General features: G+C 40.1%; 2 protein-coding genes across 2 annotated transcripts; both read right to left on the reverse strand.

Annotated features, from left to right (window-relative positions):
* Positions 1-834: 834 nt before the first annotated feature.
* On the reverse strand, positions 835-11,306 carry emx1 (empty spiracles homeobox 1). The gene is made up of 4 exons (XM_031742047.2): positions 11,282-11,306; positions 6,908-7,259; positions 5,089-5,273; positions 835-2,779 (listed from the first exon to the last, which is right to left on the reverse strand). Exons 2-4 carry the CDS (start codon positions 7,257-7,259, stop codon positions 2,612-2,614), a joined length of 705 nt encoding a protein of 234 aa, XP_031597907.2. The 5' UTR covers positions 11,282-11,306; the 3' UTR covers positions 835-2,611.
* Positions 11,307-14,805: 3,499 nt separating this feature from the next.
* On the reverse strand, positions 14,806-15,852 carry noto (notochord homeobox). The gene is made up of 3 exons (XM_031742049.2): positions 15,465-15,852; positions 15,145-15,332; positions 14,806-15,012 (listed from the first exon to the last, which is right to left on the reverse strand). The coding sequence occupies exons 1-3, from the start codon at positions 15,850-15,852 to the stop codon at positions 14,806-14,808; spliced, it is 783 nt and encodes a 260-aa protein (XP_031597909.2).
* Positions 15,853-16,706: the final 854 nt, after the last annotated feature.

Here is a 16,706-nt window from a genome sequence, read left to right on the forward strand (position 1 = left end):
CCCTGAATGGATACTATGAGCACATTCTGTTCTCACTGAAATTCAGTAAATTTATTTTATTTTTATTTTTTTTTATTTAACATCAAAAATAATAACAATAAAATGGCCATTAAATAACAAAAAATAAAAATTGCCTAACGTGGTTACGGTGATATACTGCATTTATTTATTTCTAATTACATTCAATAAATCTATGTTGAATATTATTTTTCAGCCAACAAATGTTTTTCAGCGTCATCTCTAAAGGTGCTGTGGGTTGTGCCCTATAATTTCAGTTTTTCAGCTATACTTTAGACTCCATGTAAATGCTTCCAGGGCATAGTTAGCAGCATTCTTTTAGTAATTAGACGTGTAATTCTGTGTGTGCGTTGCACTGCATGATTTATCACTCAACGAGGAATTTTAAAGCCAGTGTAATTTGTACTTTTTGCTGAGAAAACAGAAGGCTTCAATCATCCCCCAGAAAACAAGTAATGAGAAAATCCTGATTAAACCCACAGTGATTCAGTCGAGTTTTCTAACACCTTTGCAGCAACAACAGCAGCAGCGGCTCCTAACCCTACACCTCTGGAGAGACACTTGTTTTACACGCTGGTTTCATGCTCTCATCTTAAACTCTCCCCTCTGCTGACTAAGGCGACAGGAGACCGGGCGTTTAGGGAGGTGAGCTTGATTTTTGCCTTTAATTGTTTTCCTAACAGACGACTAAGAGGTGCAGCTTGCGTTAATTGCGCTGACCTTTTAGCTAATCAAGATGTGATTGGGCTTAAGCAACCCGCTCACCGACAAGGCAACTTTTAGTGTCAGTGAGCCAGTGTACTGGTTAAAAATAAGCCCATTTGATTGTGTTTATTTAGATAATGAGAAATGCTCAATGTCTCTTACAATGTATTTGCACCTGCAGTGAGTATAGGATATCCTGGAACTCAAAACAAAACATATGGCCCCTTTACACCTCCAGATGTCTGATGTATTGTGCACCGTTGTTAAAAAAACACAAGAAAAGAAAAAAAGTGAGCACTACTGCAGTGCATTTTACTCGTACGTCTCCATTGCCTCTTAGCTTACAAAACAAGTCATCAGGGTCAGCCGTCAGGGCTCATCTCTAAAGCCTCGGGGTCATTAGGCAGAGGCTCCTTCCGTTTCCTTTGACAGGTGATTACTGTGGCAGTTGGTGAAAAGGCTTCTGCACAATACCAACTACTTTCCCTCCTTTTTTTCCAGGAATTTCAGCCTCTGGATGGGAATGATTTCTGTGCTATTTCTGCTGGAATTCATAGGAAATACAGACTGATGGGTAACACACCTGACACCTGTGCAGCTGTCCGACAACATTCCTGACACATCAATCTCAAAGAGAAACCACCTTAAAGGGATGTTGGATTGCACCACCCACCTAACCAGCAATTAAAACTTCTTAAAGTGTCAGATTTGCTGCAGCTTACAGCAAAAAAACACAGTAAAATCCTTCATTTGTGCTCCAGTATTGCCGGGTTTTCATTCCCATCACTTGCATGCACCTCGAGTTTGAAAGTAAGACGTAATAAATCAAATCTGCAACTGCAATGGCTGTAATGGAATGTAATCTTGCAGTATCTGAAGTTTAAAAAGAAAACACTTGAGTTACACACAAAAAAAATTGCCTATCCCATCAGAGAAATAATTTTTACTTTTATTTCTAAAACATCTTTCTGTAATTACACGTTCCGCTCGCACAACCGTGTTCCGGTCATATTACGTTTTTGCACTACACACAGCGCTGGATGAAATCTGCACACATTCACGATCACAAATGTGCCATGGCAGAAGAAGCACGAAGCTGTGAACTTGTACTATGCAGCTCAAGTTAACCCGAACACCAGAGGTCTCTACAGCTTCTCATCTGTCCCAGAGTCATGCACAGCTGGCCAAGAGTCACATTACTGTGAAGAATCTTCATTAGGAGGTGTAACAAAGCGCCGAGACGGCTTCGAAGGCGTGAAAGTGGGAATAAAATCATGCAGGATCTTTTCGTCTTCTTTTGATGCGTGCTCCTTTACGTTGTTTTTTTTGTTCTTCCGGTCTGTCACCGAGCGCGTCCTCCGACTCACCGGGTGGATTCGTACTGTGCGTCATCTCCTTCTTGTAAGTGAGGAGAAATTTAAATTAACGTGGTACACAGGTGGTGGAGTAGGGTGAGCGATGAAGTGTTAATGACCTAAGCAAGTGGTAACCCCCCCCCACAAAAAAACAGCTTTCATGAAACACATAACCTTCACTGGTCTATGTACAATTTTAAAAAACCCAACAAAAACACCATGGTAGAGGGTGTCATGTCTCTTCATGTTTGGCTGTCACACAACCAAAATGATCAAATGATGACAGAATCTCTCCGCATCCAGAGACAATCAGAAGAGATTTCATTAAATAAGATGCCCCCCCCCCTCCCAGTGTCACAGAGTATAGCACCTTGATGAAGAGATGAGCAGTGATCACATATTAAGTCCTTGAGTCGTCCTCTAATGTGTCTAATTATACTTAATAATATTACATAATAAATAGTATTGGTCCTCTGATGCGTCACAAGCGGACGCAGGGATAGGGCAGCATTGTCAGAGGCTGGACCGCAGATTTAGTCCTCTGAGGTCACGTCTATGTCCTCGGAGCTGGTCTGCTTGGTGGCGATACGCCATCTGTTGATGTGGTGGTTCCCCTTCTTCTTCTGCTGGCTGTCTGGTCCCTCCTCTTCCAGCTTCTGTCGCTTGTACTTGGTCCTCCTGTTCTGGAACCACACCTTCACCTGGATAGAGAAAAGCACTCAGTGCGTGACCCGAGCATAAAGGAAAAGACTTAATGAACATCTCTTGAGATGCACATTTTGAGTTGCCCAACGCACAAGCAGCTAATAAGATAAATGATGGCCATGTTGTGGTTTTGTTGATCTAAAAAAAGCACAATAATTAATCTAAATCAGTCCTTCATTTCACAGCCTCGCTCCGGTTTCTCAGCTGTTTCTCTCTTTCTTTATAGTACTACAAAATATGTGCTTTAGCAAACTGTGTTTCTGACTTGTATTGGAGAAATGCAGTAAGGGAAATAAAATAAAGCAACGCAGTTTATTCTGTTTAGCAAACGAGAGGGAAAACAGAAATGCACATAAAGACTTAATGACTAAGGATGGCATAAAATGCGGGAAATATCATGCTTAAAAGCTTCCAGACGGTTGCTGCTATGACCTTGTAATATGAACCTGTCTGACTAACCTGTATGTAGCCAGGGTACTACACACTCACACTTACATTACTTTTCTTTTATCTTTACTTTGCTCAGCTTGGGGGTCATTCTTGTTTTCAGAGCAAACGCTTAAAGATCCTTGGTACAGTGCAGTAATTTGTGAATGACCTGTTTAGCTAAAGGGGTGGAGAGTGAGCGTGTGTAGCTGTATTATATACATTATACTATATTACAGTATTTCGTGCTTATTTCATGACCACAGTGACCTGATTAATCTTATCCAAATTTTTCTTCTAACTTTAAGATAAACCGATGACATGGGCCTTACTATCACCCATTTAGATGCTATCGTTTAATCTTGCTGATCCAATAAAGTGAGTTTATTAGTATTCGTTTGACAGTCTTTAAAATTTGCATAATTCAATTGCTGCTTAATTGCAAGCCGCCTTATTGACTGACACAAACCAGAAACTTGCAAGCAGAATATATTCACACTGCTGACTGAGGAAATATCTTTTAATATTACCTATTAGGCAGCTTAATTGACACCCACAGAGTGTGGGCTCATTAAACTTAAGCATCAATAATATTTACCACAGCTTACCATAGAGCATACATGAGTGAAATGCCTTTGAGAGACTGTTTGCAAAATATGGGTCAGGTAAATGTTAAAAAAAATGCACATGCATAGGCCTATAGCTATGTCATGTAAGATAAATTCAGTTAATTATTGTTAATTTAAATTTCTGATGTATCCATTATTGAAATTAGAATAACAAGAAGAAAATATTTGTATATTTATCATCTCTGTCTCTGAAACATAGTGATCAAGTCAGGAACTTTGGTTTCATTTTGGACTTTAATTCTCAGTTTTTCATTGTGTTAACAGGTTCACAATAACTGTTTTTTCTTTCTGACACTTAAATATCTATTTTTAAAAGTTTGAAAATACTTATATCAAACTGGTTGATGCATACATATCAAGAGTGCTGTAATGCTCCATTTGAAGAATCATCCAAACTATCAGTAGTCCTTATAAATACGCAGAAATGTGAACATATTAAAGTCTCCCAGCTCAGTACAGAATCATCGTTAAAATCCTATTAATTCAGAAGGCTCCAAATGGTTTGGCCCCGCAATAAATCTCTGACTTGCTCACTGTCGATTAAACCTCTCAGGTCATCAGGTGCAGATCTTTTAACTGTTCCCAGAATTAGATCAACGTGTGCTGAGAATGCTCTCAGCTACCCGGGTCCTGTTCTTAGGAACAAGCTGCCCTGAGGTCAGTCAGAGCTCTGTCCACAGTCAAAGACAAACTTTATCATTCTGGCAGCCCTGCACTTAATAACAGTGTGTTACCTTGTACGTGCGTGTTGTGTTTTATATCTTTGTAAAGATTGTTTTGTTATTTTTACTGCCTCAAGGCACAGTAGACCTACATGGGTTTTTATGTTTTTATCTTTCATGTTAAACACATTGAGTTTACTTTTAATAAAATGTGCTATACAAATAAAATTGCCATAAACTGTTACAATTGAATCTAGTTTTCTGCAATGCAGTGCATTCATTCAAATAAATGTATTCTAACAACTAAACAGACGAATAAAAACCTATAATATAATATATAAAAAAATAATTGCCTACGTAAGAAAAAAATAAATATAAATTATTTTTTATTTTTCTCTTGTTGCTGTTCGTTTTAATGTCGTTGCTTGGGCTTTAAAATATTGGGGCTATTTTAGCTGTAGCTATGTGTGGATAACGTGTCCAGAATAGCCAAATGCTAGTAATAGTTTATTAGCAGTAATAGTATTGACGATAAAATTAAGCTACGTTAGCAATTAATTTAAACAAGCAAACGTTAGCTTAACCTACTTGCGTTTCAGATAAACTCAGGCTGTTGGCCAGTTGTTTCCTCTCGGCTCCGACCACATAGTGGTTCTTCTCGAAGGCTCTTTCCAGCCGGAGGAGCTGGGAGGGAGAGAAGGCCGTCCGGATGCGTTTGGGTTTCCTGGCGAAAGGGCCGTGGAGGAGCAGGCTGTCCTGGGACACGTCGTTACCTGACAGCGAAACGGTAACGTCAGTCATGGCGGCTAAAAAAAGTTCATTCTTATTTTATTTTCCCGAGAAAAAAACAAAACAAGTTATAATGGTTCACCTATTGCTGTTTTTATTAATAAAATAAAATCAACATTTGAAAAAAAAAAAGTGTATTAACACAAAAGTACGATGACAAAATGCTTTTTTTCACAATCATTTTATTTATTAGGCCCGTTTGAACGTGCCATTGTAAACTGTTCAAACCCGACACAAAACACAATAAATTCATTATCTGGCAAACTCATTAAAGACAGTTTTGCCCTATAACGCAGTTTTAGGCTGAATGACTTTACGCACATATTAAAAATAAATAAATCTTGACAAAAATCATGATCAGACATTTATAGTTAAATAAATATAAGAAACTACATGGCTACACATTCGGAATAGTCATAAAATTAACACATCGTAATATATATCGAACATTTCTGTGACTACAGCTAAATATATAAAATGCGTCTTGTCAGCGAAAGTTATTGTGTTTAGTCTGATCTATTTGGCATTTTTAGGGTATAAGAGGTGAGACTGAAAATATTTTTGAGAATTTTTTTTTTATGGTCAATATTCCTCAGAGTTATTTTTTGGTGCAAACTGTTTTATTTAAAATAAATGTATTTTTATTTTTTTTTAACATTTACAAATTCTGTTAAATGTCCCATATTACCCACTTACATCCAGTAAGTCTAATGTATGTATTAATTAGCCTATGGTATAATTATGATACAGATATTTGATTTATTTATTTGATTTTGTTTATGTGTTTGCAACGTTGCCCCCCCCCCCAAAAAATGACATTTTCTGTCCAGACAAATATGTAATTAAAAATGATTGAATGAATAAAAAGCTGTAGATTATTTTTCCTGTCTTACTAATAACAGGTCTTAGAGTTGTATTTACTGGAAGGTACGTAGGTGTGGCTGAGGTTTGTCACCACAAGCTGTGCTCAAAGCCTCTCTGCATCAGATTTTTATTCCGCATCCCTCCCCTCACGGTGAAATTATTAAGGTAGATTTGATCTATTTTGCCTCCGTGGACTGGCTTTTGTGTAGGATTTTTTAATTAAATGGAAAAAAAACTGTAGCCTCACCTAAGGCATTTTTATTGTATGTGGGGAAAAAACACAACACGGGTGCTTATCTTCTCCTCCTGTGGTTTTCCGAGAGTAGCTGCAGGGCAAACGAGAGTGGGAAACATGAGAGGAGCCCAACAAGCCTGCTGCAAGCTGTCAGTGGTCTTGTGGATTGTGATATCTGCGGCTACAGTTTATTGTTCGACTAAAAATGCTTTTGAAATCTACAGTCATATTGTTGAAAAAAAAAATCCCACACAAAGATATTTTGTTTACTATGGAAACCACGTGTTATGCACACACTTATTTTATTAGTTTAATCACCTGCACCTACTTTATTCACCATTTTACGCACAGAATAACGCATTGTTTAATTCTAGGCTAAGAATCCTGGCCTTTATAGCCCAATAGTGGACCTCAAAATACGCACACATCTGCAAGTCTTTAAGCGAAATAATAATTTAAAAAACTTGTATTACTATGATTATTATATTATTATGTTTTGCATTCGCATTTTTCACGTACCTTGAAATCTGTGTCCAAAAAATCTGTTCCGTAACACCCAGGGGTAAAAGTTGAGCGGGTCTCGGTGTTGCGTCCCAAAGAAGTGCGGATGCTGTAGGTGGGATCCTCCGAGCTGGTGAGGAGCCACGGTGAGTGAGGGGTGGTTCATCGTCTCCGGGAACACCAGGTCCGGGCTCTGGTAGAGGGACCTGGCCGGTGGTGGAGCCTGGTAACTGTTCATTAAGGCATCTGTAGTCGGGTTGGAGTAACTTAAAGCCGTCGGGCGGATGGGATCCTCTGCTGTTAGAGGGTTCTCTTTAGCGACCAGAGACTCTATCGTGAAGCAGCGCTTGCCTGCAGACGAAAACATCATCTCTCGGTAGAAAGGGAAACAAAAAAGAACGCGATCAGCCTTTATTATTTTTCCTCCTTCCTCTTGCTGAAAAGAAAAAAAAGGAGCCCACTCTCAGAGATGCATCATGACCAAAGATGGTGGGGGTGTTAGGGGGAGGGTGGGTGAAGGGTTTGTCTACACGAGCTCTAAGATGCTGCTAGAAAACTCAACAGTGCTGCAAATTGTCCTGAGCCCGTGCGCCCTCGGAGGGTTTCTGCGCGCAAATGCGCACCAAGAAAAGCGCCCGAAACCTTCCATGTGGCTTGACGTTGCGCGGAAAGAGGGAGCTGATTGGACCAGAGCACCTGCCAATAGGTCTCCTCAAGTACCTGCTCCGTAGATCACACAAGACCGGGCAGCTTAGTTACAGGGGCACGCTGAGAAAAACTAGCATGCTCCAATTAATGAGTCATTGCATGTCGCGTTAAGCTTTAATGTCAAGTTTTTCTAAAGGAGGAAGAACAAAACTAGTCCGCCTGCGGGAGTGAGAAGGTCCCACTCGTCCCAGAGCAGATTCATCCAGTTCAGGAATTCTCATAATGTCAGTATTTGACTGATGCTCGTTAAGAAGTTTTTAAAAAAGCTGACTCAGTGAGACACTTTGGATCTTTCACCTTTAACTTAACGTTTAGGCTCTCTTTCAACTCTCATTACAAACACACACACACACAAAAGAACAAAATTAGATTTATATTATTAGATTTATGTGCCTCTCAGAATAAGACAATACAAAGTTTTACCTTCAAATCCGCTTATTTTTCTTTTATTGATGTTATTATTATTACTACAGTCGAAACTCCACGGCTGTCTTTAATGTTTTTATGTGATCTTCATACGATTTAAAGCAACAACAACATGAATCAGTGAAGAATGCTGTTGATTCTGGTGAGTCAGACTCCCCGCAACAGAGCATCCTTTCTCTCCACAATGTGGGATGTGCAGCTGATTGTTTTGTTTTCTTTTGTTTTTTAAATCTAATTTTCCGTGGATTTTAAACGTTTCTCAATCGGGGCAATAATAAGTACACGTTCGACTTAATAGCTCCGGTTAAAAAAGGAGAAAAAGCAAGAAATAATATTTGTTACAGGTGTTATTTTTAGTTTTAGTTTTAGTTTATAGTTTTTTTCCTGCTTAAAATTTAAATGTAGTCAAGCAAACGTTTTTTTTAAATTTGGTCCAATCAGATCGACGCATCTTTCAGGTCACAACGTGTATTTTTATTTTTTAATGGTGTGCTCGCGTTTTTATGTTACAAATTTAGCTCATTTATTATTATTATTATTATTATTATTATTATTATTATTATTATTATTATTATTATTATTATTACTTTTTATTGTAAGCACATAACGGCGCCATTAATTCGCCTCGTGTTTTTTTTAAATATATATTTTTAAGAAAACGTCTGTGAGTTTGTCCTCTATGAGGACAGTTTAGCAGGAGAAAGCCTGTTTGTCATTACTGGAGCTGCTCCCTCGGCGCTCAGCTTCCATTGCGCGCTAACCAAGTTAATAATTATCCTCTTAATATGCTCCTTCGCGTTGGGGTTGCATTAGAAAATCATTACCGATGGAAATTATGAGGTAAAACAAGCTGTTGATTAGGCTTTTAGAGCTAAAGGCTCCTAAAGACAGCAATCGGTTCTGGGAATGGGTCATTGTTCGAAAAGCTTAATATGGGGCTGTTCCTTGAACACTTCCATTTCTTTCAGTTATAGTAATTACACGGTGAGGATTGTGGCGACGCATAAATGCTATTCAGTTATTTTAAAAATCATTCTTGGTGGATCATAAATTCCTAATACAGTTTGCCAGGAAATCATCCACATCTGTGGCATAACTATAAGTTTCTATTGAAAGGTCTGCCGCGAAATAGCTGTAAAATTAAACCCTGGAGATTTTTAACTCTTTAAATTTAACCTTCACAAGTGTTTTAGTCGTATAGGTCAGCGGTAAGTTCCATATAAGCCTATAGTGGTGGAGAATGTAAGGAGAGATCACAGGAATAAGGAAACAGCGCAGATGAATACACCGCCTTTATAGGGAAACGTTTCAGGAATCAGTCACGCAGCTCAGTTCTCTATCTAAACAGTCCAGACAGAGCATCAGAAGCAGGAACTTGAAGGATGGCTGAGTCGGTTAAAAATGCCGCCTTGAGTTTAATGATGAAACCCTGTGGGCCTTTACGCGCTGACCCTGATCGCGGCTGGTTAATAGATGATCAAATCGCTCTGCTGTAACAAAAAACAAAGGAAAGCGCTCTAACCTTGTTCCGTACCTGTTGTTGATTTCACCCCCGAGGCCCCCTTATTACTCAGAGTCTGACCAAAGTGATCTTCAAGAATAGTGCACTGACTGTTTAATGGATTTTTTTCCCTTAAAGCTTTAATAGTGACATTTCTATGTAGCAGCTGCAACAATCTGAAACCTTTTCGAGATCTTAATTCTCATTTAGTGCTTGAAGAATCAAATAAAACGAGATAAATGACAACTCTTTAAAGCACACAACACACGTATGAATATGTCCAGTGTAACCGGAGAAAAAAATCATTGCACATTTTGTGTATTAAGAAAACCTAGAAGAGAGATCGGAGATGTTCCAAGATGCAGTTAGCCTGCAGGAGCTAGAAATAACCGGAGGGAAGAGTGGGGGGGGAAAAACCCTTACGGTAAACCCTAAACAGCCTGCTTTTATCCATAACTTAAAATAAATTTGTATCTTATAATTTTAAATGTTAATCAACTGATATGAAGTGGACAACAACAAAAGCAATAATAATAATAATAATAATAATGATGATAAATAAATAAATAAATTAATTAATTAATAATAATAATAATAATACATTTTAAACAGTTCAGCTCCTCACAGTCAAAAAAGGAAACAACTGTGAGGAGTGACGACAGTTTAGATTAGTGCCGCCCTCTAGTGGCGGAAGATTGAAATGCTCTTACAGCTCACTGAAAAACACCGACCTTTATGTCAATGCTGCCATCTAGCGGTTGAGGTGAGGAACGGTAAGGCTGTAAGGATTTTGAGTTTATCCGCAGAGATCAAAGGGAAGCTGTGGCCTCAGCGGTTCCAGGTTGGCGAGGGGCTTCACGAGGGCTTGTAAGTTGGAGAACAAGAAGTTTAAGTTTTAACTGATGCATATTATTATTATTTTTTTTTAATGAAACTTAATGAAATTACTTGTGAATTAAAAGAAAATAACTAAATAAATATTGGGATATTCAGCTTTTGGGGCTGTGTGACAAAGCATCAGCACCGTGTGTCGTCTGGTCCTTCTCCCCTAACGCTGATCAAAGCCATGAGATCAAATCAGTCCGCAGACCGCCTCGGTCCCTTCCTCCGTTCATTAATGAACTAATTGGCCATTTTGTTTCGCATTAGCGTTGTGTGTTCAGCTAATCTCTTCCACTTAAATACTTGGGAAATTTCACCCCATTATAACGAGATGAGAAAAGTAGCACGTCACTGCGTTTGTGGCACCTGCATAAGAAGTGCGGTCGTTCGGCCACCTGTACGGCCCCGCTCTTCCACCGGCTCCCCTGCTCAGCATAAACAAACATCCCACTTTTAACGCGGCCTGGGAAAAAATAATGGGATGGGAAATGCATTAGTGTTAAGATTATATGTTTGAAATCTCAGTTTGGGACGTCAGATACAATACAATTAAATATGACACTTAATTGATGAAAGGTTTTGCTGTCGAGCGTAAAAGTTGCACAGTTGATATCCAGCGGTCTTTCTGTTTTAGCCTGCAGCTTGTTTAATGGCGTCCTCCGTCGCTGTATACAATGTTAACAGGATCTGCTGTTTCCTGGCAAAGAAAAGAAGCAGTTTGTTCTCCGAGCATGAGCCCCTCTTGTCCGTGCCCGTGTCAGAAGTCATTGTGCATCTCAAATGCGAGCCTTTCACGTCGAGACAAAGCCCTGTCTCTACTTCAAACGCTTGTAATGAAAGCTAATGACTATTAGATGGAGTAGAGTGGCCCTTACCTCTGCAAATAAAATGCAAAGAGGGATTCCCCCCTTTACAATCGCCTGCTCTAAAACGCATGTTGGTTAAAGCGTGAGTGCGCTCTCCCCATTGAGGCTGCAGGTCGTTGAATTCCATGAGAACTTTCACACCTCCTCAAAGCTGCATTACAATCTGAAGGTGAAGAAGAACTCATGGGAGTCATATGACGAACTGTATTCAAATTTTTTGGTGGGGAGAAACTCAGTAGCCAATTAATTAGGTACACCAGACAATATAAACCAGGTAGTATAAAACAGGCCTCGCTGGTGCAAATAAGATATCATTGCCACTAATGATCCTCCAAAAAAGTGAGGTCAATATACAGTACTACTACTACTACTACTAATAATAATAATGATGCTTCAGCCTTTGATCTGTTCTTGAGGCCAACAAAGCGACTTGGAGACATCAGCTTCAAATACGAGAAACTCAGATTGACTCAAATTGACTAATTCATTTTTAAAATTAAGATTTAGTTGCAATTAATTATTCACTGAAACCCTCTCCCAACATTTTGAGCTTTGAGCAAAGGTAATAGCTTGAAATGTGCACGTTCTAAACCCTAAAACCAGCAAAGATTGGTCTTTTCTCTTGAGCGAGTTATCAAAACAGTTGCTGATGAGTTGTTTCAGATGAACACAGCCCAACAAAGGCAGATTGAAGAGACCCGTGTGGATAAACCAAAATTGCCCACTGTGTTTGTGTCGCCAAGACAAATTGTGTAATGTGCTGAAATGCAAAGCTCACGAGAGCAGATGAGAGCGACCAGTCAAGAGACAAGTGAAGATGTTACAGTTTCCTTTCAGAAAAGCCTTCAATTCGGGCCCTGCAGAGAGTCTTAAGAAGCACAGTCAGCGCTGGCAAGCATCCAGCCGTTAAGGTGCCCTGTGCTAATTGAGACGATGAGCCCGGTGACCCCCACCGCCCCTCCCCTGGACTCTCTCGGTTTTCCCAGGCCTCTGGCTGCTTCTTTCTGTCCCTCAATGGGATTACGTCGAGCTGTGGACAGAGAAGAGGAGAAGGGGGCTCTGATTCCCGGCTGATCACATCAGAAACGGCTCTCTGTGGTTTTACACAAATTCTGCTCCTTCAGCGGTGCTTAAGCCATAATCAGGCCGAACGGGGGCACCAAGAGAGAGCAGGCAGGGGGTGGCGGACAAGAGACAGTGAAAGAGATCAGCTCTGTTAGCGTTTATTAAACTCTTCTCTTTGATACGGTTACCAGCTGTCTTCTCCTTGTCTCCTTGCACCCTGACGTTTAAATTGACAGTTAAATTGATCGGCAGCGAAAGAAGAAAAAGAAATATCTGACTTGATTTTGTTGCACTTTTTGTAGTGAATTAGTCAGCTTGAGTGGCCTGTTGGTCAGGAGCATATAGTATGTTGCATGGGAAAGGAAACCTTTATTCTGAAATACATTTTACACACAGAAACAAGTGCCTCAGCAGAAAAGCAGCAGTGTATCTGCATCTGGAGTTGTTCTGTTGATTGTGTTTGTATATATAGTTAGTTACTTTGTTAAGTCAGTGAGAGTTTGTGTGTGCTTTTTTCTTCCAAATGTCATGTTTGTGTAATTGTTCTTTGCCTTGGGTAAAATAACGTGAGCTTAGAAACTAAATTATCAATTTAAATCATCACCTTTGCTTATGATATATGTGCTAACAATCTTTCAGCAACCAAATTTGTAACCATAGTAGGCCAAATTCACACAATTATTTACATCAGGGGTGTCAAACATGAGGCCTGGGAGCCCAAATTGACCCGGCAAAGACTCCAAGCCGGCCTGCTGGAGGGCTCTAGAAAATGTGAAGGAGTGCATAGCTTTAGCTAGGAACTTTTAGCTGTATTTTTATAGGTTTTCCAGCTTTTCCTGTTTCTAAAGACAACCTTTCCATTGGTATTCACACTATACCAAAGTAATTCAGTAAAAAATAAACAATTAAATGACATAAATGTTCCTGGTCACAAAAAAAAAAGAAAAGAAAAGAAAACCTCCCCAGACATTTTTCAGAGAAATAATAAAAACATTACATTTTAGAATTACAGGACAGTCTGGGGCAAGACTTTTTATTTCATTTTACTCATTTACCTTGTAATTTCACTTGGCCAACCCACTAAAGATCAAAGTGAGCTGTATGTGACCTGGAACTAAAATCTATTTGACATCCCTGACTTACACCTTCTGTCGTGCATTTGTTAACATGAAATCTGTCATCATATGTTTTTAAGATTAAAGAGGTAGACGCTGCGTGTTCCCATCAGCCGTCTTTGTTTAATGTGACCAACGAGTTTCAGTTGACCACCCCAATTACCTGCTCTGATGGACACATATCCTTTCTACGTGCCGTCTTCTCTCCTGTTTTATCCCTCATGTCTGCCAGGCAGACAGCATGGGTCCCTTTCCGCCTGGAAGGAAAGATGCTGAGTTTCAATAGAGCAGAGACAGGACACCTGCTGGCGGTGGGTGGGCATGTGGAAGCCCTGTCCACTGAGAACCAGTGAGAACTGTCGTATTGACCATTTAAACAGATTAAACAGTGAGACCTAGCTCTCTTGCTCCGAGACACAGTGACCCCTACCACCCTGGGTTACAGATATCCCAGCTAATCCCTGAGCTGGTTATTTATTTGCTTAGCTTAAAACAGAGGGGAACCTAGACTTTACATTGGATCAAACCTGGAAGGAAATATCTCCCATCATCCTCAGACTTGGCAGAGTGAGATGAGAGGGAAAATGAGCAAAGTCCAGAAAGGCACAAGAATGACATGCTTAGGACACATTAAAGATGAGCGTTGCTCTGAGTAGCAAAGACAAAAGTTCATTTATTTGTTAAATAAGACTCTGAAATATCTAAATGATGCATCTGAAAACAGGATTTCAAGTCTTTCTCTAAAACACTAAGTGAACCACATTTGAAGTTAATGTTTGTTTAAAATAAGTGCCATTTGTTAAGATCTGAATCCCTTAAACATGAACTCATTTGCTTCTTCATACGTGTGTGATCCAATTTCACTGACAATGAACAATGAACCCCACCAAACATCCACCAAATTCACTCAAACTATTAAAAATTCAGATATGAAGAACATGATGTAACGTGTCCCTGCTTCCCAAACCACTTTAAGCTGCTGAGATGTCTAGCAATAATAAATCAGGACTTTTCTAACCTTTGTAGTAAATGGGTGAAAAATCAGCTTTGCTAATTTGCAGAGTTTGCTTCTGTTGCCTTAAACTTCTAAACTCTCTCTAACTGGATATAAAGGAATGAACAGGACAAGTTTTTGCATTCATTTCATAAAATATATTTTCTTAATATTTCAGATATACAAAAACAAACTCATCAAAAGGGCAATAAATGTAGAAAATTAAATAAAAAACTATAAATCTATTAAATATTTTTAGTTGGAGACTATTAGCCTCTTTTCTCAGATATATACATACAAATATATATATATAAAAAAATCCTCTTTTTTTTATTGTAGTCAAAAGTCCGGTGGTTGGTTCAGCAGTGCTCATTGGAGTCGTCAGATACGTCAATATCCACATCCGAATCGGAGAATTCTTCATCCTCATCGCCCTCATCCCCGTTCCCTTGAGATCCGGGGCTTTTCGGTGGAGCGGCCAGGCCCAGTTTGGCCAGTTTGGCCTGCTGCTGTTCCAGACTCTGTTTGCGCCACTTGATGCGTCTGTTCTGAAACCAGACTTTGACCTGTGGGGGGGAAAAAAAGAAAGAAGACACTTAGAAATAGTACCTTTATATAAGATGATTGAGTTGTGTGAGATGTCTCAAAGAATACCTATACTGTGTTTTGTTCGGTAAGACAAGTTTTTTTTTTATTACCTGGGCTTCGGTGAGCTGCAGAGAAGACGCCAGGAGGAATCTCTCCGATCCCACCATGTACTGCTGCCGGGCGAACTCTTTCTCCAGGCGGGATAGCTGCTCGCTGGTGAAGCTGGTGCGCATCCTCTTTGACTTCCCACCTTTCGTTTTGAGCGAATGTAGCCCCACGTTGATTTTGGGCATTGCCGCTGCAGAACAGATGAAACATGTAACCACACACTGCCACGTAAACGTCTCCGTTTCTACAGAAAAATTACTTTTACTTTTTTTTTTTTTTTTTGCTTTGTTTGTTTTTTTGTTTTTTGTTTTTTGTTTTTTACCTTGAGCGTAAAGTGCGCCTTGACACGATGGCTGGTAGGTGAAAGGTGGATAACAGTAGACGGAATATCCAGGTTGCGTGTGGATCGCTGAGTGTAACACGTTGGGTGAGGAGTAGACCCACGGTGCTGGTCCTATCGGTAAGCCTACGTGTCCGGTAAAAGGCACGGCGGATGGTGCTGGCTCGTATTTCACTCCGCACTGGGCAGGACTCGTGCGGCCGCTGGTTGTGTCCTCGGGTTTAGCGAGCAAAGCCTCAATAGTGAAAGATTTCCCACTGGGTGGTTTCGACTCGCACTGCCCTCCCTGGTAGTGCGGGTGCAGCGACGCCGGTGCGTAATTACGCACGGAGTATCCATAAGCTCTGATCGGCCCGTTCGGTACCTGCATGCTGACGGTTATTTAAAATTAGCCTATGAAGGTATCTGCTGAAAAAAAAGTTGCTTCTCCAAGTCCAGCAGGAAGGTGAATGCTGCTCCTCTGCGGAGTGTCTCAATTTATAGTCCAGAGGCGCACGGAGGTGTAAACAGCCCCCCCGCCGGCCCTTTGTCTTTCTAAGTAGCAGATGAGAGAGGCGAACATCCCGACAAGGTATCCAATTAATTGCTGGAGTAATACAAGCTGGGATTGTCAAACATCCTAACCCTTTGAATGAGCAGCCTTTTGAAGAGGGCTGGGGCGGTGGGGACTCAAGAGATTTGCTAGGGTACAAATTCTTGCATGGATCTTAAGTCCAAATGTAATCATTACCGCTGGGAAAGCCTTGATGTTACCAAATCATCTTATTTTGGTGTCCTTTAAGTTCAGGCTGGTCGACAGATGCTTTACACACCGTAACAAGTCACTTCATAATTGGAAACCACCTTTAAGCTACAGAGAAAGGGAATGTTGTGTTGCTTTCTGTTTTTGTATCCTTTTTTTTCTGAATTCCACGCTAAGATACGTGTTTGCAGTTGTAAATCAAGCACCACGTCTGTGTGTTAACAGTTTGTGATGCGTTTCCTGTATAAAACGAATGCACTCCATTCCCAAAGTGTTTCTTTTAGCAGCAACGGTGTGGTTCTTGAAACTGAATAACAGCCCTGCGTAATTGAGGCGTCAAATTCAGCGGGTGAGCGCAGCGCTGCAGGTTTTACCAAACTGCAGCTCCGCTAATCTCAATTACTCCGTTAATCCACAGGCGGATCTGTCCAGGCGTTTCACTGTAGCTCATCAGAGAAGGCTGATTTGTTTAATTTCTCAAA

This window comes from Oreochromis aureus, linkage group 19 (genome assembly GCF_013358895.1).
Source record: "Oreochromis aureus strain Israel breed Guangdong linkage group 19, ZZ_aureus, whole genome shotgun sequence".
Classification (NCBI taxonomy): domain Eukaryota; kingdom Metazoa; phylum Chordata; class Actinopteri; order Cichliformes; family Cichlidae; genus Oreochromis; species Oreochromis aureus.

Bases quoted from the DNA above. Each gene is read 5' to 3' on its own strand.
- noto (XM_031742049.2), bottom strand. From the start codon at position 15,852: ATGCAGGTACCGAACGGGCCGATCAGAGCTTATGGATACTCCGTGCGT. The intron at 15,333-15,464 runs GTAAAAAACAAA...TCTGTTCTGCAG, and splicing joins AGGCGCACTTTACGCTCAAG to CGGCAATGCCCAAAATCAAC. The intron at 15,013-15,144 runs GTAATAAAAAAA...TCCCCCCCACAG, and splicing joins TGCAGCTCACCGAAGCCCAG to GTCAAAGTCTGGTTTCAGAA.
- emx1 (XM_031742047.2), bottom strand. From the start codon at position 7,259: ATGATGTTTTCGTCTGCAGGCAAGCGCTGCTTCACGATAGAGTCTCTG. The intron at 5,274-6,907 runs GTACGTGAAAAA...TTTCGCTGTCAG, and splicing joins TTTTGGACACAGATTTCAAG to GTAACGACGTGTCCCAGGAC. The intron at 2,780-5,088 runs GTAGGTTAAGCT...TTCTCTATCCAG, and splicing joins TGAGTTTATCTGAAACGCAA to GTGAAGGTGTGGTTCCAGAA.